This window comes from Lindgomyces ingoldianus, assembly GCF_010093535.1.
Source record: "Lindgomyces ingoldianus strain ATCC 200398 unplaced genomic scaffold BDR25scaffold_37, whole genome shotgun sequence".
NCBI lineage: Eukaryota > Fungi > Ascomycota > Dothideomycetes > Pleosporales > Lindgomycetaceae > Lindgomyces > Lindgomyces ingoldianus.
In genome coordinates this window covers 207,173-231,321 of record NW_022985198.1, presented here as the reverse complement: position 1 = coordinate 231,321, position 24,149 = coordinate 207,173, and the positions used below count along the sequence as shown (strand labels likewise).

General features: G+C 50.4%; 10 protein-coding genes across 10 annotated transcripts; 4 read left to right on the top strand and 6 right to left on the bottom strand.

Moving 5' to 3' along the window:
* Positions 1–395: 395 nt before the first annotated feature.
* On the bottom strand, positions 396–2,184 carry BDR25DRAFT_306493 (FAD/NAD(P)-binding domain-containing protein). The gene is made up of 3 exons (XM_033690637.1): positions 1,867–2,184; positions 1,466–1,739; positions 396–1,401 (listed from the first exon to the last, which is right to left on the bottom strand). The coding sequence occupies exons 1-3, from the start codon at positions 2,076–2,078 to the stop codon at positions 505–507; spliced, it is 1,383 nt and encodes a 460-aa protein (XP_033542541.1). The 5' UTR covers positions 2,079–2,184; the 3' UTR covers positions 396–504.
* A 731-nt stretch (positions 2,185–2,915) lies between these two features.
* Positions 2,916–4,991, bottom strand: BDR25DRAFT_336817 (Nse4-domain-containing protein). The gene is made up of 3 exons (XM_033693137.1): positions 4,424–4,991; positions 3,515–4,372; positions 2,916–3,465 (listed from the first exon to the last, which is right to left on the bottom strand). Exons 1-3 carry the CDS (start codon positions 4,962–4,964, stop codon positions 3,281–3,283), a joined length of 1,584 nt encoding a protein of 527 aa, XP_033542540.1. The 5' UTR covers positions 4,965–4,991; the 3' UTR covers positions 2,916–3,280.
* A 365-nt stretch (positions 4,992–5,356) lies between these two features.
* On the top strand, positions 5,357–8,319 carry BDR25DRAFT_269762 (phosphatidylinositol 3-kinase). Its single transcript, XM_033687175.1, has 3 exons — positions 5,357–5,490; positions 5,566–5,652; positions 5,705–8,319. The coding sequence occupies exons 1-3, from the start codon at positions 5,429–5,431 to the stop codon at positions 8,262–8,264; spliced, it is 2,709 nt and encodes a 902-aa protein (XP_033542539.1). The 5' UTR covers positions 5,357–5,428; the 3' UTR covers positions 8,265–8,319.
* Positions 8,320–9,419: 1,100 nt separating this feature from the next.
* Positions 9,420–10,660, bottom strand: BDR25DRAFT_336815 (GroES-like protein; the record flags this gene model as incomplete). The annotated part of the gene is made up of 4 exons (XM_033693136.1): positions 9,420–9,554; positions 9,684–10,280; positions 10,355–10,486; positions 10,586–10,660. The coding sequence occupies 4 exons, from the start codon at positions 10,658–10,660 to the stop codon at positions 9,420–9,422; spliced, it is 939 nt and encodes a 312-aa protein (XP_033542538.1).
* A 3,502-nt stretch (positions 10,661–14,162) lies between these two features.
* BDR25DRAFT_336814 (acid phosphatase PHO12 precursor) lies at positions 14,163–15,955 on the bottom strand (the record flags this gene model as incomplete). Its single annotated transcript, XM_033693135.1, has 2 exons — positions 15,521–15,955; positions 14,163–15,466 (listed from the first exon to the last, which is right to left on the bottom strand). The coding sequence occupies exons 1-2, from the start codon at positions 15,630–15,632 to the stop codon at positions 14,163–14,165; spliced, it is 1,416 nt and encodes a 471-aa protein (XP_033542537.1). The 5' UTR covers positions 15,633–15,955.
* A 172-nt stretch (positions 15,956–16,127) lies between these two features.
* On the top strand, positions 16,128–17,889 carry BDR25DRAFT_82310 (putative Zn(II)2Cys6 transcription factor-like protein). Its single transcript, XM_033699105.1, has 3 exons — positions 16,128–16,352; positions 16,415–17,800; positions 17,852–17,889. Exons 1-2 carry the CDS (start codon positions 16,289–16,291, stop codon positions 17,758–17,760), a joined length of 1,410 nt encoding a protein of 469 aa, XP_033542536.1. The 5' UTR covers positions 16,128–16,288; the 3' UTR covers positions 17,761–17,800; positions 17,852–17,889.
* BDR25DRAFT_306489 (uncharacterized protein) lies at positions 17,852–18,598 on the bottom strand. The gene has a single exon (XM_033690636.1). The coding sequence runs from the start codon at positions 18,520–18,522 to the stop codon at positions 17,968–17,970; it is 555 nt and encodes a 184-aa protein (XP_033542535.1). The 5' UTR covers positions 18,523–18,598; the 3' UTR covers positions 17,852–17,967.
* A 1,135-nt stretch (positions 18,599–19,733) lies between these two features.
* Positions 19,734–20,681, top strand: BDR25DRAFT_239161 (NAD(P)-binding protein; the record flags this gene model as incomplete). The annotated part of the gene is made up of 1 exon (XM_033685662.1): positions 19,734–20,681. The coding sequence occupies one exon, from the start codon at positions 19,734–19,736 to the stop codon at positions 20,679–20,681; it is 948 nt and encodes a 315-aa protein (XP_033542534.1).
* Positions 20,682–20,922: 241 nt separating this feature from the next.
* On the bottom strand, positions 20,923–21,627 carry BDR25DRAFT_360212 (uncharacterized protein; the record flags this gene model as incomplete). The annotated part of the gene is made up of 5 exons (XM_033696211.1): positions 20,923–21,099; positions 21,131–21,234; positions 21,264–21,325; positions 21,358–21,402; positions 21,434–21,627. The coding sequence occupies 5 exons, from the start codon at positions 21,625–21,627 to the stop codon at positions 20,923–20,925; spliced, it is 582 nt and encodes a 193-aa protein (XP_033542533.1).
* On the top strand, positions 21,505–23,484 carry BDR25DRAFT_378355 (uncharacterized protein; the record flags this gene model as incomplete). Its single annotated transcript, XM_033697539.1, has 2 exons — positions 21,505–22,260; positions 22,322–23,484. The coding sequence occupies exons 1-2, from the start codon at positions 21,687–21,689 to the stop codon at positions 23,482–23,484; spliced, it is 1,737 nt and encodes a 578-aa protein (XP_033542532.1). The 5' UTR covers positions 21,505–21,686.
* Between the last annotated feature and the right edge of the window lie 665 nt (positions 23,485–24,149).

The window sequence follows — 24,149 nt, the reverse complement described above, 5'->3', positions numbered from 1 at the left end:
ATATTTGAACTTGGGGATGAGGACTTCCCTTATATGAATCTCCCTGTAAACCTCCTAGTTTTTAGCGAAGTGAGCCAACTTGGAACCATACCGTTCGTGATGAAGATGGGAAATTGGCGTATTTTTTCCACGTTTGTTTGGGGACAAATGAGTTGCGTTTCGTTTGCTTGCGTGTAATTCTGGCTTTAGAGGTGCGGACAAAGAAATAAGGAAGTTTAAGGGACATCTCGCCGCTGCCCAACATATTGGTGACCAAGACATATTATGGCGTTTCTGACCGGTAAGGAAACGATGCAATGGCATACACTGATCAAGGAATTCTATCCCTCAGTGCTGGTGGACGCCTTTGTAACTGACATAATATCAGAAGCAGCGATATCGCTCAGAAACGCTCACAATTTCATTGCCCAACGTCGCACAACCTACAGTCAATTATGGCTACTACATTCCTACCACTATTAGTCACCCTTATAGACCCCGACCTAAATCCCGCCCTAACAACTCCTATGCCAAACCCGCATACTCACTCCTTGTCCACTTCTCATCCACCTCTCCAAACCATTTAAGCACGCCATCAGGCACCTTTCCATCATCCCTCTCCCTAAACTCCATCGCCTTCTCCGCCTCGGAAAAAACATCATACCCATATATAAACTCACGTATCGGCTCACTCCAACTAGTACAACCCAGCGGCCAATCAATCAGATCCCCCTGGTAAAACTTCCGGATCTCTTCGTTTTTGGTAGCGAGGTTCGCCATTGTGAAACGTGGATTTGTGGATGAGAGTATTTGCATTGTAGCGGAGCGGGGGAGGCGTAGAGTTGTGTAGAGTTTGAGTCTAGCTTCGAGGGTGGAGGGAGAAGGAGGGGATGTGGGGGCGAAGCGGGAGGAATCGAAGAGGACCTCCAGAGCGGCGGCGTCCTCGAGGGCTGCGACTCCGCCTTGGGCATGTGTGGGTAGCATGTGATGTACTGTGTCACCTATTGCGAGCACTTTGCCTTTGTGAATACGTGTACTTGGAGGCCGTTGCGTGACAGTATAAGCCTTCATATGCGGAGTCGTGAGCGGGATATTCCTAACAGCATCACTAAACCCCTCTAACGCTTCGAGGACTTTTTCATGGGTAGTGTTTGCGTTCCAGTCATCTTTGTCACGTTCGTCGGGCCGTGTGTCGTGGAATACGGCGCAGTTGAGAAGTTCAGAGTTCCGGCATGGATAGGTGACCATGAAGATACCGTTATCGTTGAAGAAGGAGCAGAAGCCTGCAGGTTGGTTTTCCCAAAGTTGTTTGGCGACGGGGTGTTCTTTGACTTTATCGAAAGGGGCTAACCACCTATATACGCTTTTCCCGATTTTGACGCTGGGGGTGTTTTCGCCGGTAATGTCGAGGAGGAAGGGACACTGCTAATATTAGGATCTGGGCGTGCTGTGCAATTGAAGTTAGGGGACATGTCGGTGGACTTGCATGACATCCATCCGCTAACACCACCAAGTCCTTCTCCACTCTAATCCCGTCTGAAAGTGTTAACTCGCCCTTTTCCGCATCCACACCTACTACTTCGGCGCCAAGCTTAATCTTCGCAGGTGGTGCCCATCCTTCTCGTTCCCTTTCCGCGAGGTCCCGAAGTCCGGTATGAAGGTCCACGCGATGATATGCACACATGCGGTCTCCGAAACGGCTTTCTACACCAGAGAAATCTTCATGGATTACAACTTTCAGGGACTCACCGTGGACAAATCTATAACCTTGTCAGCTAGGTTTTACTCGTACTCCCTTTTCACCCTCCGCTTCAACTTCCTCTATATCTCAATTCCTTCCCTAAAACCAACCAATTCCTCGACCCCTCTACACACATCCAAACTAACCTAAACTGTCCAAAATCCACAGGCCGCGCCCTCTCAAAATCAAATCCCCATTTCCTTAGTATGCGATTCCCATTTGGCGTCAACAGAATCGCTGCCCCAATCTCATTCTTGAATTGACTTTTTTCGTAGATTTCCACGTTATGGCCTGCACGACGTAATGCGATGGCGGCGGCTAGACCTGCGATGCCAGCGCCGACGATAGAGATGTTCATTGAAAATTCGGGGGCTAGGGAACGGGAGGGGGGAGGGCGGGCAAGTGAGGCTATTGTAGGGTGGGAGTGTAGAGGTGAGAGGTGGGATATGGTATGTTGAAGGAACGGAAGCAGATCGGAGTGGAGGGGAGCAGAGCGCTAGCGAGCACGCGGTTTATACACTCCCTGCTAAATGTGGGTATACGTAGTAGCGCTTATCTCTTCATTGGCGATTGAAATCGTGTTGACGATGCATGGATGCTCGCTTTTTCTGACTTAATCAGGAAGTGAGGAAATATGGGCTCAGTGTGGCTGACTGTGCCCCGCCGGCTCTCGGGTGTCTGAGTCTGCTTCGTGACGATGTTCACGTATCCACAAGAAGGCTTCGGGGGCTGAAGTTAATTTAAATTCGAGACCGATCGTGTAAGGTTGGAGAATTTGAGGGAAGGGGATTGAGAGTTGTAGCTCATGCTTTGAGAAGTGGGATGGTGGGGTACGAATACGAAGATAGCTGGTACGAGTATGAGGAAGCTTGGAAGCTTATAAGCTTATAAGCTTAGAAGTACATTGGCGATACTGAGAGGTGAGGGGAATAAGAGCACCTGGACTGCAGTGCGGCTTGGAAGTGGAGGGGCGTGCATCTGCAGCCGAAGCTAGTTTTCAATTTCAAGACGGATGCAGTAAGGTGAACAGACCATTCGTTCTCGAACCGATTCGTTCCCGAACCGCTTCGTGCCGCCCTTCCCATCCGGCTTCAGCCCATAGCTATTCCAGGACGCGCTCCAGGGCTTGAAGGACTTCACACAGCTTGCACGACAGAAGAGGGTGAATGCATTCCAAAATCAGAACTTTATTGACCTCATCTGTCCCATCCATCTACTCCCCGCAGGCAAAGAAGCGCCGCAATGAGATTCAAGACCGGGTATCGAGAGGTAAATAGGTATGAAATATCCAGAGATCCAGAGTACCGATGTAAGAAATAAGAATAATAGGCGCAAGAATCAGAAGAAGTATCACGCCCATCATTCTCTTAAACCCCCCCGTAGTCCCACAGCGCCAAGAAAGGATATTGGATTACACATATAGCTTCCATCGTTACACAATCAAATAGTACCCGAAACACCCCCTTTGAATGGAGCGTACCTAAGTAGTCGGACAGAGCTAGAAGACATTAGACCGCGGGCTGACGCTATCGGTCAAGACCAAAGGGTAGGCGATGGTATTCAGCCATACCAGGCTCCCGCTGAGACGTTGGTCTCCTCGGCCACTCGGTGGGGAATAAGCGGCTCCTTGATGTCGAAGGCTTCAATGAGCTTCTTCCAGGTAGGCCAGTCGATACTGAATACGGCTTGATGCTTTTGTACATTACGCTCTCGTTGCTCTTGCAATGAGTGGGGTGCGGAGGGTACTTTGCGAAGTTAGTCTGGGGAGATATTTGATTATAGACGTACTCTTACCTAATAGCGGTAAACTGTGTTCATCCTGGAGGACCTTGACATTGCCCTCTCGAATGAGGAAGCTCACGTAGAACAGATTTTCGACGGTTTGTCCAAACGAATTGGGGTTTACTACAAAGTCAAACAGTGAGACGCAAGGCTCCTGGTCGGGAGACTGATAGACACGCTGCCGTCTACAGGCTGCATTGAAGTCCTCATCGTCGGGCTCGTCGCCGAGCTCCTCAAGCTCAGCCTCGATATTCCTCGTACCGGCTTGGATGTGCTTCTCCAGTCGCGACTTGATGCCCTTTACGAGATGGGTCAAATTGGAGTTCTCAGACTGCTTCAGATCCGACTGTTCGAGCTCCTGGGGTTTGGTAGCCGGGCCGAGAGGCTGCCTCTGCGACCTAGCACGGCGTGCTTGAGTAGTGCGGGCGCGTTTCTGGACAGAAAGAGGACCGAGGAGGAAGCTGCATGTCGGGGGGCGTCTGTTGAAAGGAAAGCAGGCTTCACGTCCCAAGACAGCCCAGTCAAGGCCATCGCCCGAATCATCGTCTTCATCGTCGTCGTTGGCGGCAGTCCGTGTTCGGCCACGCTCCTGCGTCGAGGCGCGACCGTCTTCCTCTTCCGCGGTCCTCCCGCCTGCCCTCATGAAGAAGATGCACTTGGAGACAAACACATCTATGTCAACGCCGACGCCGGCGTTGCCCTGCAAGCAGTTGTTCATCTTCTTGCCGGCGTAGTCGCTTGCGGTAACCATGAAGCGCGCGTCCTGAACGGCATCCGATGTCTGTCTGACCTTTTCCATGAGGCCGTTCTCGCGTTTGATGTGGTCTAGCAGGCCAGAATTGCCAGGCTTGATCAACTCGTCGCGGTTCTCTGGAAGGGGCTGTTAGAAGAGGAAGGCGACACCCAGACAGCAATTCTCACCTTCCATCTCGCGCAGATTCTTGGTAATGTTGGCGCGAACGGCTTGCCGCAACCTGACATCCTGACAAGGGTTGTAGTATTTGGTGCCATCAGCCTCACCGTCGTCGTCGTCGTCGTCATTGTCGTGGTGCTCTGACACCTCGTCCCGGCCATCGTGAAGGTCTTCCTCACCATGTCGAGAGATAGCGGTAGGGTTGGTGATAGTGTAGTCACCGGTTCTCCGCCGTTTGTTCGCGCCAGATGAGGATGAGCCAGAGGCAGAGCCGGGGCCAGAGTTAGGGGTGGGCAGTCGCGGTGCTGATGCGGCCATGGGACGCCTGGCTTTTGTAGGCCGAGGAGTGTTTGCACGCGAATCTGGCTCTTGATTCTCTTTGTCGGAATTCAGCGAGCGGGCCGGGCTCATGGCGGAGAGCGTGGCAGCTTGTCGCGAACTTGCAGAGTTGAGATGTGGCCGTGGCGTGGGGTCGCGATACAGCGAGTCGACGGTGGATGAGCGGTGGCTCTGAGGCGTGGCTGACAGATGAGCATTAAGACGCGCCATGGCGGAAGAGTCTTATGTGGGCGGCCGCTCAGGGGGGGGGGAGGGAGGGAAGGCACAATCGCGGATCGAGACAAAAGCGCGGTGTTGGTGTTGAGGGGCCTGGCTTTTGGGGGCAAGCACGACGCGGCGGAGGCAACAAGGGCAAGGGCCCCGTAGAAATCGCCAGGGGAGCTAATTAGCGCGACTTCACCTGAGCAATCTGCGCGCTAGGGGGTGGGGGGTACCAACAGCACAGCAGAATCAGGATGCACGGCTGACTGCCCCCCTGACTGGCACCATGACTCGTCCGCGTCATCCATGAGCGGCTTTGACCGACATTTCCCCGGCGGGAGCTTGAGCTTCGCACCCTCTGGCCTGCTGCTTCCTGCCATCTTCTCACCTCCCCCCCTAGTGACCTGTACATGTTCGGTATGAGGAGTCCCCATGGCATGCTATAGCATCCGCCTCTCACTACGCCCCTCGATATGGAAGCCTTCTCCTTCGCCACTTCCTCTGCCCTAGACCAGCTTTCCGTCCATGTTCGCATGTGTGTCCCCCCCCCCCTCCCCCCCCTCCCCTCCTCCCCAATGTTCGTGCCTAGCCCTGTATTAATTTGGTGCAGCGACCGTCTGGATGGCCACCAGAAACCCATCCCATACTCCGTGCTGCTGAAGCGCCCGGACCTGAGGCACCGAGCTTCGAATATCAAGTTTGCCAACCTGCTCTTTGGGACCAAGCGTCCATTCTCACAATGTACCCAGTCCACATTCTGAGCTATATGTGACTGCCCAGATATGGGCTGACAGCAAGCCGCTCACCCTCCCCGTGCAAACTGCCTACAAGTCCTTCAAAACCAGCCGCGTGTGGAACGAGTGGCTGGCCCTGCCCGTGACCTATTCTAACCTCCCCGCTACGGCGCAACTCGCCATAACTGTCTGGGACCTGTCGCCCGCGGAGGATAACGACTCCAATCTCCACGCGGTTCCATTCGGAGGCACAACAATACCCCTCTTTGACAAGGACAACACGCTCCAGAAGGGCAGGCAGAGGTGTCGGCTGCATCGCTTCAAGGCGGCCGATGGTCTTTCCTCTTCCGCCACCCCTTGGGTATTGCCACCGGCCAGGAGGGGAAGGAACGACGTCGTGGCTGAAAATGCCGTGGATGAACAGGTGGCAGAGATGCACCGCCTCGAGGAATTGTTGAAGAAGCAGGAGATGGGCGACATCCCCCAGAATCAGTGGTTGGACGGCCTGGTCTTCAAGAAGATGATGAAGATAAGGAATGAGGCACTGAGGGCCGAGGCCGCGGCGCAGCGTCGGCATAATCGTTCCTTCTCAAACGATGTGGCCAGCGATGCCCCCAACCGGACTAGCGACCCCGCAGACGACGAACTGTTCTACCTGGACATAGAACTTCCGCGCTTTGATCACTCGATAGTCTTCGCTGACACTGAGTATGCTCCACCCCCCGTGTCCACCATCAAGCTGGCCGCCGACTCCGATATCATGCTTCGACCGCCTCCCGAAGTCTCATTCGGCCCCGGTATCAACGTGAACGGCAATGCATATGGAGATGCCAATGACGGGCGATTGATTAGAATATACGACCCAGAGATTGGTCGGGGTGATAACCCAGCCGAGTCGAAACACCGCAGACTGATGCGAAGCCAGCAATCCGACTCTCTAGATCGGGACCGAAAGCCCACGGTGAAGATTCGTGATGAGCTCAACAAGATCTTGGCCTACGGTCCTCTGCACGAAATCAACACTGATGACCGGGACCAGATCTGGAAGTTCAGGTACTATTTGCTGAGAGACAAGCGGGCTTTGACCAAATTCGTTAAATCTACAAACTGGAGAGACCCAATCGAACTCCGGCAAGGAGCCCCCTTGCTGGAGAAGTGGGCCGAGATTGACGTCGACGATGCCCTCGAGCTGCTAGGCCCCCAGTTCGATTCTCCATTGGTGAGAGGGTATGCCGTGGATCGATTAAAGAAAGCTGACGACGATGAACTCCTGGTGTACCTCTTACAGCTTGTCCAGGCCTTGAAGTATGAAGCACCTGGAGAAGCCCATTCGTCTCTCGCAGAGTTCCTCATCACTCGTGCAGCCAATAATTTCACACTTGGTAACTTCTTCCACTGGTACCTGATGGTGGAAATCAGCGACGATAGCAGGGATCAACCCGAGGAACATCGCGATCTCTTCGCTAGAGTCGAGTTCGACTTCATGGAAGAGTTGGACAAAACTCCCGAAGGCAGGGAAAAACGCGAGACTTTCAAGCGCCAAGGCGAGCTTCTACTGGTCCTCACCAAGCTCTCACGGGATATCAAACTCTCGCGAGAAGATCGCCTGCGCAAGATTACCCGTCTGAAGAAGTTCCTCGCAGACCCCAAGAACGAGCTCCTCCACATCGACCCTCCCATCCCTCTTCCCCTCGATCCCTCAATCATGATTACCGGCATCTACCCCGAGGATTGCAATGTCCTAAAATCCTCTCTCTTCCCGCTAATCCTCAACTTCAAAACCACAACCCACACTAAATACCCAATAATCTTCAAATTCGGCGACGACCTCCGCCAGGACCAACTCGTCATTCAGATCATAACGCTCATGGACCGCCTCCTACAAAAAGAAAACCTGGACCTCAAACTCACACCCTACCGAATCCTCGCGACATCGACGCAAGCCGGTGCCCTGCAATTCGTCCCATCAATGTCCCTCGCGGCTGCAGTGTCGAAATATAAAGGAAGCCTCCTCGCCTACCTCCGCGCAAACAACCCTGACGATACTGCCCCTCTAGGCGTCCGCAAAGAATCCATGGACACGTACATCAAATCTTGCGCGGGCTACTGCGTGATAACCTACATCCTAGGCGTCGGCGACCGCCATCTAGACAACCTTCTCCTCACCCCCTCTGGCGCCTTCTTCCACGTCGACTTCGGATACATCCTCGGCCGCGACCCCAAGCCCTTCGCGCCCAACATGAAACTCTGCAAGGAGATGGTGGAAGGTATGGGTGGCCCAGCCTCCGCGAACTACCGATCGTTCAAAGAATACTGTCTTGAGAGCTTTGCGGCGTTAAGGAAGAGCGCGAATTTGATCTTGAATCTGTTTGCATTGATGCAGGGAGCTAATATTCCAGATATTAAGGTCGAGAGGGAGGGGAGTGTGAGGAAGGTCCAGGAGAGACTTAGCCTGGAGATTGGGGAAGAGGAGGCGATGAGGGCATTTGAGAGACTTATTGAGGAGAGTAAGGAGAGTTGGTTGGCGGTTGGGATTGATTGGGCACATGGGTTTATGCAGCATTTGAGGGCCTAAAGGGGTTTGTGAGTTTGTCGGAACCTAGAGACCGAGTCATAGGCTGTAACCTTCCATTGATGTCATAAGCTATCTAAATATACCCACCAGATTTTAATTTTTTTTTGACAGGTAGGTGATATGTTCGATCAGTGACTGAATATTCCAGTAGTTTGGGAATTCTGTACGAAGTAGTCTGCAGAAAAAGGTGTTGACCTCTCTAGCTATGATTTCATACTCGCACAGAGTGGAGATGAATCTGCATAACTTAGTTGGACATACACTAAATTTTTCAAGCATGACAGGGGCGTAAATAGTGTGATACGTAGCTCTTCCGTCACTGCCGTCAGGTATATAACACGGAGAATACTAGTCTCCTTGCATAGCTCTCCTAGGCCGTATGACTCACCACCATCCCATACTTGACATGGAGGTACAGGCTTGCGGCATAGATGGGGAATCCAATCATGCCGGACACAAATGCCCACTTTAGCTCGATCCGGATGATTAGAGAACAGCGGAAAATACAGATCAGGAACTTCAGCATGAAGATTATGCTGTCGGCGGCGTTGATGCAGTACGGGCTTGGGGCGGCGCCGACGCCGAGGCTGTTAATAGCAGCCCAAACGCCGGGCGCAATGAAGGCGCAGATGGATACGGTGGTGAGATTGAAGAAGGTTGTGTGGCTGTAGAGTGGGGGAAGATATGTTGGAGTTGAGTGGGAAGTGGGAAGTTTGATGTTTAGCGTTGAGAAGGACGTGGTGACTTCCAAGGGCGACAAGATGAAAATGGCTGGGCTATACTCAATAACTGTAGTAAGGAGGACACATTCATCTTATTTCCATCTTTTCAGCGTACGAGAAACCTTGAGGGTAGAATTCGAAGCGCGTTGGTATCTACTGCTAGGCATAACAACGCGGAAAATGGGAAATGGAAGTGGAGACCGTTTGTTTTAAGGCTAGTTGCCTCGTGTGCATCTATCCCATATCAAGCCTCCCTAAAGAAAGGATCTGTAAGGGATCCTACTGGGAAAGCTGTTAAAACTCTAGCAAATAAGCGGTAAAAATGAGTGTGATTCCCGGACCTGCAATTGCATTACAAGGATCTCTCTGAGGCTGGTTAATCATGAACCCACTGTATCAAATTCTTAGTCCCCTCTCCCTTCCTTCTCTTCCCCTACGCTTCCTTCGCATGCTCAAAAGGCATAGCACTACTAATTAACGACTCCGCTACAATCCTCGATGCCAGGAACTCCAGAGCAAGCTTGTAACCACCAGATGCGTACCGGAATGAAATCTTGACCACAGTTTCCTTCTCACTCATAGCCAGCAGCGGCGTGCTTGTAGTGGTTCCCCCACTCCGGCTTGCACGAAGATTGCCCCAGGGCTGATGCCTATATTCCAGTCTGCGCAGACGACTCGACTCCTATGCACCCCAAACCACATCGGCACCTTCGGAGAGCCTATATTCGCGCTTGAAGCGGAAAGCGTTTTGTTCGGGCTTAGAGTGCGGATCCGGGATGATTGTCGAACATGTGACGAAGGTCTTCGCGAAGTCTAATTTAGGGGCTTTGATATCAGCAATGCATGCCGTTGTTGTACTAAACGCATTCGCATTCGCATTCGCAACGGCCGCACATATCAAGTCGATGGTACCGGGGTCTAGAACCAGGACGCTTTGTACAGGTCGCAAGTCTGTGAGACGGTTCACATGGACTGCGACACTCAAGAGCTCCACGAGCACAGCCTCTTGTAAACCCAGTGAGTCTGGAATTTTTAACAAGGGTGTCAATGTACCCTGTATATGCGGCGGGTCTACCGCAAACCGCATATTTAAACAAAGGTTATACCGTCCAGATTTACGCAGCCTGCATTGTCGACACGGAAACCCGGGTTCGTTAGCAACGCGGTCACCAGGCTGGACGCTGGTTATGGATGGACCGATGCTGTGTACGATGCCCACAGCTTTGTGGCCCATGATGAGTGGCTCCTGTTTGGTCACTTTTCCGGTGATGCCTCCGTGTTGCCAGAAATGCACCTGCGGGGATGTATTGGGGCTTGGGTTACAGAGAGGGAGAGACTAGATACAGAGGATATTAGGGGATAACGGACATCGCTGCCAAAGACGCCAACATAGGATATCCGGTCAAAGATATCGTGGAAATCTTGGAGCGCTGGGGAGGGCCGGGTTTCGAAACGAGCGTCACCGGCGCCGTAGAGGATGCGAGATAGATTCCATGAGATCTTACACAATCGCTCAATCTATCTAGTTTAGCTCTCGTCACCTAATCGACCCCTCGCGCCTCTATATGCCCTCTATCATCCGCCAGCTATCCAACTCACCGTGCGATATAACAGGCTTGGTGGACCGAGGGTCCATGAAGGGCAATGCGCGTGGTGGGTGATGGCCAATAGCATCTCTGCCAATAAAAGCTCTCCCAATCTGCGAGGTAGCAGCTTTTCATCTATTTCATTCTATTACCTAATGTAAAGCGTGACAGTCACAATCCAAGACGGAAATAAACATCCTCAACAATATCTCCTCTCTCGCAAACAGATAAACTCTATACTAGCCACATCTTGTACTAGGCGACCACATACCATCCGAAATTCCTACTATTGGGTTCTGTTCGTGATGCACTTAATCGTCGCGCACTCTTGCATCTTGACATGACCCTTCCATCACCACAATCTTCAAAGATCACTTCCCAAAGCATTCACGAATCATGAAAATTTCTTTATCACATTGCGGAAAGCGTTGCTTCGGACATGGAGTAGTTGTAGTTCATTTATTTCCCTTGCGCAGTCCAGTCTACACCCCGTAGTAGGCTAGGTCAATGGTTTCGCTCGTTAGATCCACCAGTTGATCCATTTAATGCCGTAGCGGTTCCAAAATTCCATTTGTCTTAGGTCAAAAATTTTATTTCGAAGTCCATGTTTCATGCTCTAGTCCATTTTGTATAAGCCAACCATGATGATTATGCGGAGCATTCCACCGAGTTTTTTCCAATCCCATACCACCGTGGACGTTGGCGTAATGTTAGATGGTTTTATTGCATCGAGAGAAGTTTGTGGCTCCAGGCATAGTATTCATGGTCGTGGTATTTTAGTTCAGTTGCATTCTGGATAATCCATATGCGCTTTACTTTAAGAGGTTTCTTCTACAATCCATTCCTCCCACTCAGTATCCACGCTTGTTATATACAAGCCCGCTATCAATGTAATGCGCCGCACTTGTAAGACTAGCTTAAGCGGAGAGGGGTATCTCTCGATACAGGTAGAATATATATATTCAAGTTCTTCTGTCTCTCTCGGTCTACGTTGGCGTGCATAGAAAGACTTGGTTTTGATTGCTGGACGAGGCATACTGCTTGTTGCTAAACTGTTGTATTACAAGTGGCTGGGAGCACAGCCATGTGAGTCAAAGTTGAAGCATTTTAAGAGGCTCGATTTTAGTCGGCATAGAGATCTCGTGGGTGAGCTTTTTGTCAGTAGGAGACGTGCGGAAGGCCGAGACAGTTTTAAGTCTTAAAAAGGTAGGCACAGAATAGTTCCAATATGATTTTTCATGGACGTCAACCACAAACATGAATTGTGGCACCTACGGGTTTTGAGGCCTCTAACCGAGGTGGTGGTCGGGAAAGAAAGACGAGAAACATAGTCCGGGGGCGTTTATGTACTCTGGTAGGTCTGAAGATGACCAGGATTCAAGACGAGGCGTGAAATTTTAGACTCGCTGCCGGGTTCCTCTCCACAATCCTCTTTGCCTCAGGTTTTTAAGCGCTCGATATTGCGCTTCAGAGAACCCTTTTAGCGCAGAAAGCAGAGAGACCAGCCATGGAGTTGCGGAGCGGGGGTTTTTAAGAGCCTTGAAAAATGCCTGCGAAAATGCCTGCATAAATGCCTGCATGAGAAATATACGCCCCATTTATTAAAGGATACCTGATATTTGAAAGCATAGCAGAATCTTTAGCTTCGGAGTGTTCGACATGGTTTCTCCTGCCAATAATTTTAGAGCCTCCTGAAAAGATACCACCAGGTATCTGTTTGCAGTATGTTTTGAGGCTGTTTGTGAGGCTGTTTGGAAGGCGTGTGTGGAAGGATGGGGGCAAGGAAAGAGAGAAGGGATTTATATACATGAGAGGAGGCTGCATCTGACGAATAGAACAGAGGGGCTTTGGAGGGAAATATGGCGTAGTGACATGCTTGGAGTATGTCATCGTGAATGGACGAAGGCTCCATACGTAATCGTATGGAAGCATAATCACACCACGATGGCGAACAACCGCTTGACAGTTGAATACGTATTAGATATATTGGAACGAAATTTTTTTCCTGAGCGATGATCATACTTTCCTAATGCTATGACGGCTTAGTACCTAAACAAAACTCCAATCATGCATTCAACCTCGCAATTGAAAACCCAATCTCCAAACTCCAAGAAACGCCCCCCTTCGCTCTCACCCTCAAGCAAACCGCCCACCAGCCGACTCCCTCGTGCCTTGCGGGCCCTTCATCGGCTGTACCTGAGGCCTCATCTGGCCCGCCCCGTAGTACGCTGCATAAGCCGCATTTACACTCCGGTGGTGCTCTTTTGCATGCTTCTTGATAGCCGCCCACGCTTTTTTGGCCTTGCCTGTTGAGGCTATAGGGTCGCTGGAGAGGAGACTGGTTGTTGAGGTTGTGGTGCCTGTTTTGGTGGTTTCGAACGAGGGGCGGGCGGAGCTAATGGCTGAAGCGGTGTAGGTGGTTTGGGAACCCATGGTGAGTTTTTGGTGAATTGCCGTTTGAAGTGGAGATGGAATGGAGGTGGAGATTGAGGAGAGATATGAATGATGCGCCAAAAGTAGCCTCTGCTTGCGCTTCTGTTGCAGTAGAGCCTGGGGCTCGGAAGGTGTATTGGCGGTTGATGGGTTGTGAGACTGTTGTAGTCACCCCGGTAGATACGATGGGTGAAGGTTTGTATTGTGTTGAAGTATGGTGTGAAAAGTTTCCAGCCGAAGCCGCTGAAGTCAAGTTACGAAGACCGAACTTGTAATGGTATGATAATATGGTAACTACGTCTAATAATGCTCGTGACCGAAGGCCTGAGGTGGAAGTTGATGATTGGCTGGGAGAGAGTGGAGTAGTGGTGGTGATGCTGAACAAGTCCTTGGGACTCACCTGGCCATTTTATACACTCGCCATCTCCATCACTTTCGCAATTGCTTCCTATGTCGGAGTCATGTTCATTCAGTCACCACCTAACTTTGTCATCTACGCCCTCCACATTCCCTGTTCTAGCGAACAAGCGTGCGCCCTCATGTCAAACTTAGTCTGCATGCGATACGAAACACGAACTAGTGCTCTTGAACCGACCAATTGCATCTTTAAATTCGCCTAACTAATAGTGCGCTTTCTGATCAGATTTTCCGTCGGTTAAGGTTCCCGCAGAAGTTCACTCGATAAAAGGAATGGCCCTATTTAGACTAAGAACCTGTATGTGAGCTCCGAACAAATCGTGGGGTTTCCATGAACTTTTGAGGTTTCCGTCGGTCAAAGAAATGCACGGCGGGGATTGTTGTGGCTTGGGGGGTGCTGACATGGAGCCATCTGATTGGTAAGTCTGAGTGAGGAGGATGTCTTTACGAGCTCTACGCACGGACCGTTTGTCATTATTCAGCGCTTCATGTCAGAGCGTGTGCGTGGAACGCGCCCTCCGATGTTCCTGGGTTGACATTGATGACTCAAAGTCAGGATGGACAGAACTGTCAGGAATTATGCTCACTGATATCGCGAGCACCAAAGGTAGGGCTGAATGAGGAAGCTTGAAAGCTAGAATACTGCGGTGAAGCCAATCACTACAGAGCATCTTAAAACTAGGTGCAAAACAACACATTACATTATATGCTGATATGCCCACGGATATCAGATTGGTACATTACGGCCTGACGAGGGTTTCGAATGATAACTTGACATCGGTAAAGAATGTCGCGCTGTTGCTTCTAGCAGGGACGGCTGGATTCGTGACATGGCATGCATGCGAGAAGTTTCCAGCGCGCTCGAGTTTGTTCTTCACAAGCGTCTGATACTGGCCCAACGGGCAAGACTTCCCAGGGCCAGACTGGCAGTTAGCAACGGGGTACACGACGTCGTTGAGTCGTATTCGCATGTAGGTCGCATTTCCATTTCTTTGACCGGAGCAGAGAAGGCGCTCGAAGCAAATAGTTCCACGCATAGTAACGAAATTGCTCGCCTTGAATAATCTATTCTTCGGAATTCTCTTCGCAGGGAGATCGCTCTCATCTTCGAACACGCCAATTGCTGCTGCGAGCTGATTGATCTGTCCGTCGTTTGAGAAAGCAGCAATGAGCTGGGGAGGCATAAACGCTGAGCCATCTGAGTTCTTATACATCGCATCAGGTCCATCCACAAATCGCTGAACAAGCCCATCCAGCACAGGTACCATCATGTACTTTTCGATATCCGTACCGAGCCCAGTACCATACCAATAACGGAGATCCTGCGCATACTCATATTGCAAAATCTCTTCCTCTGTAAAGATGGAACACCACGGTGAAGTGAAGCCTGTAATTTGCGTTTCAAAGCCGCATATGTATGGAATGATATTGACGTCTTTTTGTGTGAATTGGAAGTCTCCGCGGATGAGCTTGTTCAGACGCGTCTGAATAGGCGGGAGATAGATGTTATCCCAGGTGTCTTTCTGAATACCGCCACTGTTGTCAGAATACGCAGGGCAAAGGTCCGAGGGAGCAAGGGAATTCATGAACGATCGGGGATCGCTGGCATTGATCGCAAATATTGACCCTAGGTCGGTTGCATTGGGACCCAAAAACCCTCGCGCAAAGAGACGTGCGCTATCTCGAACGCGCGGGCTTGAGGAGTAGTAGTTACTCCAGAGGGTGAAATTGGTGTTGTAGACATAGAGATTGGGGTACCGAAGACGGTACGTGGCGCCCATATCGTACAGTTCCTTGTACCCTGTGGTAGATATTTGGGCGACCTCTTCGGCGGGGTGCTTCAATACAGGTAGCCAGGATGAAAGAAACTTGAGGTTCTCGTCGAGAACGGCGAATTTGGCTGCATGAATCCGTGAAGAGAGATTCACCCATTCATTATAGGCACCTTGATCCGGATACCGGCTGCCATGTCGCGAGACGAAGGCGGCCTGATCAATAACGCATCCCGAAGGGACTTCAGAGGATATACCTGTCAACTCAGGACCTGCAACGTATTATTATGACTATCGTTTGTGCTGTTTTCGAGCAATTCTCTTACCGGAAAACCATGGGCTGCTCCCACCTAAGTGCTTCAGCACATTGAAGTCGTTGCGAGTAGCCAGACCAATTTCTACCCAAGCAATGAGCGCAAGCCCCTTAAAGCCCTTCATTGGGTTTGAGTGTGAGGAGGCAATGTTGCCTAATTTTGACGGACTGGAGTGAAATCCCTCGCCTCCAAAGAACCGATGTGCCCATCTTTATAGATCTTACCGATCGCCAATTGCATTAAGAATCGTCGGAGATGACATTGGAGGTATTTCCAAAGACAGACGAAATAGACAAGGATGCAAAAGCCCACGCAGAGCACGTGGGGTCTGACGCGCGTGCTGAAAGGTGCTGTTCATTCGTAGCGGAACCACCCAGCAATATGTCGGGCCAAGGCTTATATTGACTAGGAAACTGCGGGCTGGTACCCTAGAAAAACGCATACCTGTTTGATTTTCGCAAGACGAGGTTGGTGATAATGGGGGCGACTAGCGTCGGCTCAAGAACTTCCGAGGTCGCGCCAGTTGCCGAAACGCTAATCCTCATTTCTATTAGCACCCTGGTCCGTGCGGTATATTTGGATCGCTCACTTTATCGTCTCATCCTCACTCCACCCTTTTGTCCCTTGGTACCCACCACCTGGTTGAAACACACTTGTCGCCCTCATTGGAACTCCGGTGCTGTGGACCGCATCTGAAGCGAATGCACTGTGCGCAGCAATACGAGCCGTTTTTGTGTCACCGATCAGCAGTTCGCCGCAGCATTGTCGGCGTTGCGCGCGATGGCTGAGCCCCGCCCCAGGCAGCGCAAGTTTGCTCCCCGATCGCGACAAGGCTGCTTGACATGTGAGTGATACAAATATTGAGAGTGGCAAGCCTACGTCAGACCGAAGCTTATGGCTTGGTAGGCCGTGTTCGGAGAAAGCGTTGCGATGGCCAACGCCCAGATTGCCAGAATTGCACGCGTCTCAACGTGAAGTGTGAATGGCAAACACAGCGTCAAATCGTTACCGAAACATCCACGCGATCTGCGACTCCTGCCTCAGAATCTGCGATGTGCACTCTGAGGAGATCCGTCGATCCGTGGTCAGCATTTACCGGAGACGAGGGTAACGAAAAAAGACACTTACTAAGCTACTACATCGATGCATATGTTCCGAGTATATCTGTAGCGACCACTCCGTCAAGCTTCTACACAAGACTGTACATCCCGATGGCCCTAGAGTCTGAAGGGGTGTTGGACGCCGTCATAGCTCTGTCCTCTGCTCAGCTGGCCAGGCGGACTGCTAACCCCGATAGAGCCCAACACCTTCGAAACCTATCATCCCAACACCAGGTCAAATGTCATGCCTTCCTCAGGGGGCGGATCTCACCGATTGGTCAGCCGGTAATGGACGTCTATCAAGTCATCGCCGTTACTCTTCTCCTCGTTGGCCTTGAAGCACTGAATGGCACCAAAAGTACTCGGTGGCTTGCTCAGCTACAGAGCGTCCGAAGAATCCTCAACTCCATGTACTCAGAAAACGATTTCCTGAACTCTTGGGAAATTGAGTCCCTTCGGAGACACTTCACATACCATGATGTTATGGCATCGGTGATGACTAGTGTGTCAAGGACCAATCCACTTTCTCTCAACGAAAGAGATCCTTGGCATTTCCAGATCCCGCCAACGGCAATGCTTACCACTGTCGACCCGCTCATGGGAATATCATACTATCTTTATTCCTTGATATGCCGCATTCAGTATGTGACGACCCCAACGCCTGCTTTCCCGCAAATCTCCGAGGCGGCATTTGCTGCGACTGAACGCGAAATTCAAGAGTGGAAATATGAGAGCCCATTTTCTTTTGAGAACATCGACATGCCCATTGCGCTCGACCTCATCGCACTCGCTGAATCTTGTCGCATCGCTGCGCTCATTCAACTCTACCGGAGTTCGGAAGCGCACAGATTGCTTGTCCCAGGATTAGCTTCCCGGGCGTGGCAGTTCATATCTAGGATACCGCCAGGAAGCCCGGCCGACTCAAGCCTGCTTTATCCCATATTCCTTGCTGGTTCAGAACTAGAGTCTGAGGAAGAGATTACGAAATGCTCCCAACGACTGAAAGCGATCCAGGAGCGAAATCGGTACGAAAACGTCGGCGATGTACAGACAGTTCTTCGGGAGGTATGGAGGCCTGTTCTGAACGGAGAGAAGAGAAGAGACTGGGAAGACGTGCTCAAAGAATGGGGGTGGTTCATTAGCCTCTCATGAATTCAAACTCTCCCGTCAGATGGAATCAATTGTGATACATGTAAGGTATCGAAAACTTTCTCTGCAAGATCGATCGCTAATTATTCTATAGATGGGCTGAAACAAAGGACAGGCTTTAGAAGATGACAGGAAAATGCAATTCTCGGACAAAATGCAGGAAAACGAATGAATACATGGACTTCGATACCCATTTTCAGTTACATCCCTTTACTGGTCCGCATCCTTCAAGTACGCGAAGTATTCTGGTTCCGACCACTGGCCACTCTCTATATCCAGGACCTTCACATAAGCGTTTGTTTCGGACAGGGCGAAGGATGCGCCAAGTGGAGTCTGCATCCTAAAACTCCCTCTCACTTTCCCAGTGTCTTCCCTCGCGTTCCCGATCGTCGACCAAACTAGTGTGTTGCTCGCTTCATCCCTCACTTCCAGTTGTATGTTGCCAGTTCCAACGTTGAAGTGTTCGCCAGTCACCAGGAGATCGGTAAAGTCGTAGCACCGGCTCCACTGCTCGCAATCGTGGTGGCAACCCTCAGGGGCAAACGTACAGTAGTGTCGATTCCAAGTGGACAAAGATATGGTAAAGGGATCGACAGGCGCGTTTGCCACCAGACATTGGCCATCTTCGCAGGTTAAGTCGTCAGAGCAATCGTCGTAGCTGGAACACTGTGCTCCAACGCAGTGCCCCGGCCACTGGCACTCAAAGCTGGCGGCATAGATGGGAAGAATGGGGAGGGCGAAGAGGAGGATTTTAGACGCGATCATGGTGAGATTGATATAGATTTTTCGGTAATCGTTTCGGTTTCGGCTTTTTAAAATGATTTGATATTTATGGGTGTTGATATACTTGATCTTGCTTAAGAGGCCCTATTCACTACTATTATATATTCTTTCTGGCCATCTTCCTGCCCCGCCTCTGCTCTGTCGAAGTCCCCGCCACTGCTATACTTAGTCGGGCTGGACTAAAACATTCTATGAGTTTGCCACCAATACGGGAAAAGTTTTTACAGTCTCCCGATCTCCCAACCACTCGATTGGGCTGCTAAAATAGGTTTGGCTTGTGATGAGGTCTGAACAGGGAGCTGAAGAGCGCCATGGAGGCTCAGCCCACACGTGACTTTGCTCGGCCACCTTCAGCTGAACAGGAGACAAAGATGACAGTGGCAAGGGAAAAAGTCTTTCCGGCAAACTGGATGTTAGGGCCCCCTCTTGTCCTCAGTTCCCAATAGAGCGGATCACTTGACGGCTTTGCGGAATGGAGACTTACAATTGGAGGACCCAGAATCACACGAGGGTTAGTCCTACGTTTCAGATGTCGCATCTCATACGCTTGTCCCAATTAGAAACTCTTCGTGAGATGGCTCCTTTAGACCCATGGACAGGACGCCTGAAAATATGCCGAACGTCGTTGGAGCTGATGTTCGGAGGCTTGGCCTGAATGATGCGGGGTACAAAGCTTCCCCGCAATCCTGAAAGGAGTGTGCATTAAGAATCCTTACCAAGGTATCTCGGTTAGAATCTCAGTCCTCTGCAACGATTGGACCATCAAAATGGGACTTTCGCATACTATGTGCCATGTCATGTGCCATGTCATGTCACATAAAGACGGGACGTGTCAGGGAGACTTGTGTTCCTGAGGCGTTCTTACTGATTCTATCGACAAACACCGCTGTAATTAGTCTAGCTCGCTCACTAGAAGTATGGATATTTGAACTAGTCATATTAAGTGGTAGACTTCTTCTACCATCTTGAGGCTAACTCCTTCGTTATCATTCCTTGGGTGCCAGTGTAAAGTAGGATACGTTCCACCACTTCTCTCTTCGTCAATAGAAGGCACGATCGGTGCACCACGAAGATTTTGAGAACTACTTGGCTAATACATAATCTCCAACGGTTCACTTCTCTTTCCATTGCAACCTCAAACCATCTCGCAGTACCTCGAACTTACAATCACGATGACTTCCTCAATCTCTCCTATGGCAGACAAGACGTGGCCCCGAACTCCTGTAGTCGACTTTACTGCGGCCTTGGATACCTCCACACTCAAGGGGAAATCAGTCCTCGTAACGGGCGGAGCTAGTGGCATCGGTCTTGCGTGTGTTGAAGCATTTGCTAAACATGGGGCTGTTGTAACCGTGGTGGATCTCCAGGAAGAAGCAGGTCAGGCAATAGCTAAGGAGCTCACGTCCATGGGCCACAAAGTCCAGTTCGTGCAGTGCGACGTTACAAGCTATGAAGCCCAAGCTAAGGCTTTCAAATCGGCCGTTCAGTTTGGAGGTGGGAAGCTAGACATCGCCTTCCCCAACGCAGGGGTCCTTGCGCAGAAGAATCTTTTCGAAATGGTGGCACACACCGTACCTTCTCTTGACTCTCACCCCCCGGAACCAGGATTTAGCAGTGTAGACGTTAATCTTCGTGGTGTATACTATAGCTGCTACCTCGCGCTCCACTACTTTCGTCTTCCCGCCCCGAGCGCCTCAATTCCCTTCAAGAAATCCATCGTGCTTCTGGCGTCTGTAGTAGGATACATGGGATATGCCCCCAGCACAACTTACTCTATGTCGAAATTTGGTGTCCGCGGTATCTTCCACAGCATCCGTGCTCATGGCTTCGAGCAAGATCTTCAAGTCCGAATCAACCTCGTCGCCCCCTGGTATGTGAAGACACCAATGACGACGGACCTCACTGCTACCGCGAATATCTTCGGATTTGCTCCAATGGAAGGCGTGGTCGATGCGGTGTTAAGATTGGCTGGGAATGAAGAGATTGCGTCGCGAGCAGTCGCCATTTTTCCAGAGGGGAATTTCGATGTTGGAGATGACATTTGGGGGGATTTTGCGGGGCCTAAGTTCACCGAGATGATAGGAAAGAGAATGGAGGCTATTTCGAAGGCCATGGAGGCTATAGGTGAGGCTACTGCGTAGGGGTTGAGAATTGGGGTGGGATTTCGTGATAAGAAGGACGAATGTTAAAAGTTGAAAGGTCTGAGCTGAGAGAGAAGGGGGAAGAAAAGAAGAACGAAGACCTCTATGCTCGTACATGTCCTCAATTGAATATCACTGATGGGCCTATGTTCAACATTTATCATAGTTTCGATAGACGGACATAACTAATACATCGCTTTTTTTAATTACCGGCTCCTAGAACTATCAGTAGATCATGTGGTTAGATAACGATGTGTCGACCTCTGCACCAATAAGCACTGCTCGATAAGTGACTTGGGTAATCGTCCATATCCGAATTCTCCACCCACTTTTCTTCGCTCACCAGCTTCATACGCTTTACACGCGCGGCCCGGTGCTGAAAAATGTCAGTCAACCCCTCATTATTTGTCATGTCTCTCTGGATGAACGCGCTCGAATCATGCTTTGACAATAGGGCGTTTTTCCTGGACTATGCTATCAATGACTCCCTCGAGAAAATAGACATCTAAGCCTCTATCGACGAATTTATCTACGATTCGGTTCTCTGGGTGCCCTCGGAATTTTCTTTTAGCTAAATCCCACAATGGCACGACGACTTCATCCACTTCATCAGATCACAGACGAGGAGATATCGAGAGCAAGTGCTATCGTTAAACAAGGCGTTGCTAAAAGTGACGCAGAGAATGGGACAAATACCCTGATCAGGTTCAAAAGCATCTCGCTTCACGAGCCTCCGAAGGCCTTATTACTACCATATCTCGATGCCGAAGCGGCCGGTATTCAATTCAGAGAAAGGCAGTTTGTCCCACGCTGTTTGAGCGTCATATGGAGTTGTGACAACGAAATGAGGGTAGTGGAGAGCGTGGTCAGCATGGATAGCAACACCGAAGTTGAACGCAACCTCCCTGCACCAGGCCAGCATGGTCCTATCGACAGGTAACCCCATGTTGCTATACTCCAAGCACCAATTCTAAAAAGTTTACCAGGGTCGAAGCAAGGGAGTCCATGCAGAAGATTCTTTCAGATCCAATGGTCATCAAAGAGGTAATGAAGCTTAATCTTCCAAAGGACGCCATTGTTCAGTGTGACCCTTGGATGTACGGAGCCGACCGAGACTCAACCCGTGATACTCACAAACTCATCCAATCTCTTCTTTACGTTCGTGCGCCTCATAATCATCCCGACAGTAACCAGTACTCCTTCCCTCTGCCATTCTCGGCCGTTCTAGACGTGTTTCTTGGGAAAGTCGTGCGAATAGATGCCTTAGCAACCGGGGGAAAAGAAGACTGTCTTGCTTACTACACTAGTGGTACACATCCAATGGCTCACTGTGTTGAGCATGAATACTATCACGAGATTCAAAAAGAGTGTCCACGGCAAGATGTGAAACCCTTGCACATTGTTCAACCGGAGGGTCCTAGCTTCACGGTCACGGACGAGAACTGCATTTATTGGCAGAAATGGAGCTTCAGAGTCGGATTCCATTACCGTGAAGGCATGACATTGCATGATATACGGTATGATGGTAGACCCCTCTTCTACAGGCTGAGTATGAGCGAGATGACGGTTCCTTACGGAGGTAAGTAAACCCTCAGCATTCAAGCCAGCATGTACTAAGCGGGGTTCTTTTGTTACTTTAGATCCAAGGAGCCCGTATCATCGAAAGCAAGCATTCGATGTCGGTGATGCTGGAGCAGGAAGCACGGCGAACACTCTATCCCTCGGCTGCGACTGTTTAGGAAGCATCAAGTACTTTAACGGGTGGCTAAATGACGACAAAGGAAATCCCGTGAAGGCAGAGAACGTAATATGTCTCCATGAACAAGACGGTGGAATTGGGTGGAAGCACACAAACCACCGAACCCAGCATCCAGCTATCACCCGAGCACGGAATCTCGTTATCCAAAGTATCCTCACAGTTGGGAACTATGAGTATGTCTTTGCTTGGGTCTTCATGCAAAATGGTAACATAGAATTTGAGACTCGCGCTACTGGTATCATGTCTACATCCTTGATTGATGTTGGCAAAACATCGCATTGGGGAAATGTGGTTTCTCCCGGGGTACTTGCAACTAATCATCAGCACCTGTTTTGCCTGAGGATCGATCCCATGCTTGATGGCCCCGAGAACAGCATAATACAAGAGGAGTCAATTGCTATTTCCCAGTCAGAACAAGAGAATCCCCATGGAAATGCCTGGCGCGTCATGAAGACAATATTCGAACGCTCTGGTCACGCCGATGCTAATCCTTTCACAAACCGCTGCTTCAAAATCGTAAACGAGAGCGTCATAAACCCTGTGTCCGGAAATACTGTCGGCTACAAACTTGTCCCCCAACCCTGCCAACTCATTCTCGCTGGCCCCGACTCAGTCGCCCGCCGCCGCGCCCGCTTCGCCGAGCACCACATCTGGGTAACCCGCTACCGAGATGGCAATCTCTGGGCCGGGGGGAAATGGACGAATCAATCCATCTCAGAGGTCGATGGTGTGCAGGACTACGCATCTAGAAACGAGGACGTACGGGATCGTGATATTGTTCTTTGGCATACCTTCGGTATGACGCATAATCCAAGGGTAGAGGATTACCCAGTGATGCCGGTCGAGATCATAACGATCAGTCTCAAGCCGTCAGATTTTTTTGATAAGAACCCCGCGCTAGATGTACCGCAAAGTAGGCAGGAGGTTAATAAGAGTGTTCTGGTGCAGGATTCTTTGCAGAGTGGGTGGAAAGAGATGGGTGGTGCGGAATGCTGTGGGTTAAAGGCAAAAGTTTGGAATTCTGGTACGGATATGTGCCTCTGACTGATTTTCTTTCGTTCCCGTTTCGGTCACAGTACATATCTCGCAATATTAGAGCCTTTTTTTGTCACACGCATTTTATGGCTCGACCCATCCGCGAATCAGTTACTCTAGATGTGTTCCGTAAGCGTTCCCCATTGTCCCCAACCCTATATTTTCACTTGGAATAGGCCCACTCACTCAACAGCCCAATCAATCCGCCCCCTTTCAACAGGTTAGCAATGGAACTCGTGTAACTATCCCAATTGCTCATTCACCCCTATCATGTGCGATTGTACTAAAGCCGTATGGTGCGTTGGGAACCGCCATTGGAAAAGACGAGCTCTGGACTTTCAAACCCGAAAAGGGCAGATTGGAAGTTACTGGTGGATCTCTCGACGAGGTATTACAAATTTTAGGCCTTGCATGGGGTCACTCATGCTTCGTTGGGTCTATGCAGCTCTTGTATTGAAGTATGGACCCTGAATGCTTTTTCTATCCGTGTATTAAGAATCTCCGTTGGCATGTATCAAACGGAGTTGTTAGAAAAAAAACCTTGTCCCACCATCCTACCAGCACATGGTCGAGCCTAGCAAGACGACATCATCATCATTAATAGCCCTTGCCTAAGTCTTGACAACCATGTATAGGCCAGCAATCTTCTCCCTACTCCCTGAAAACGTGCCAAA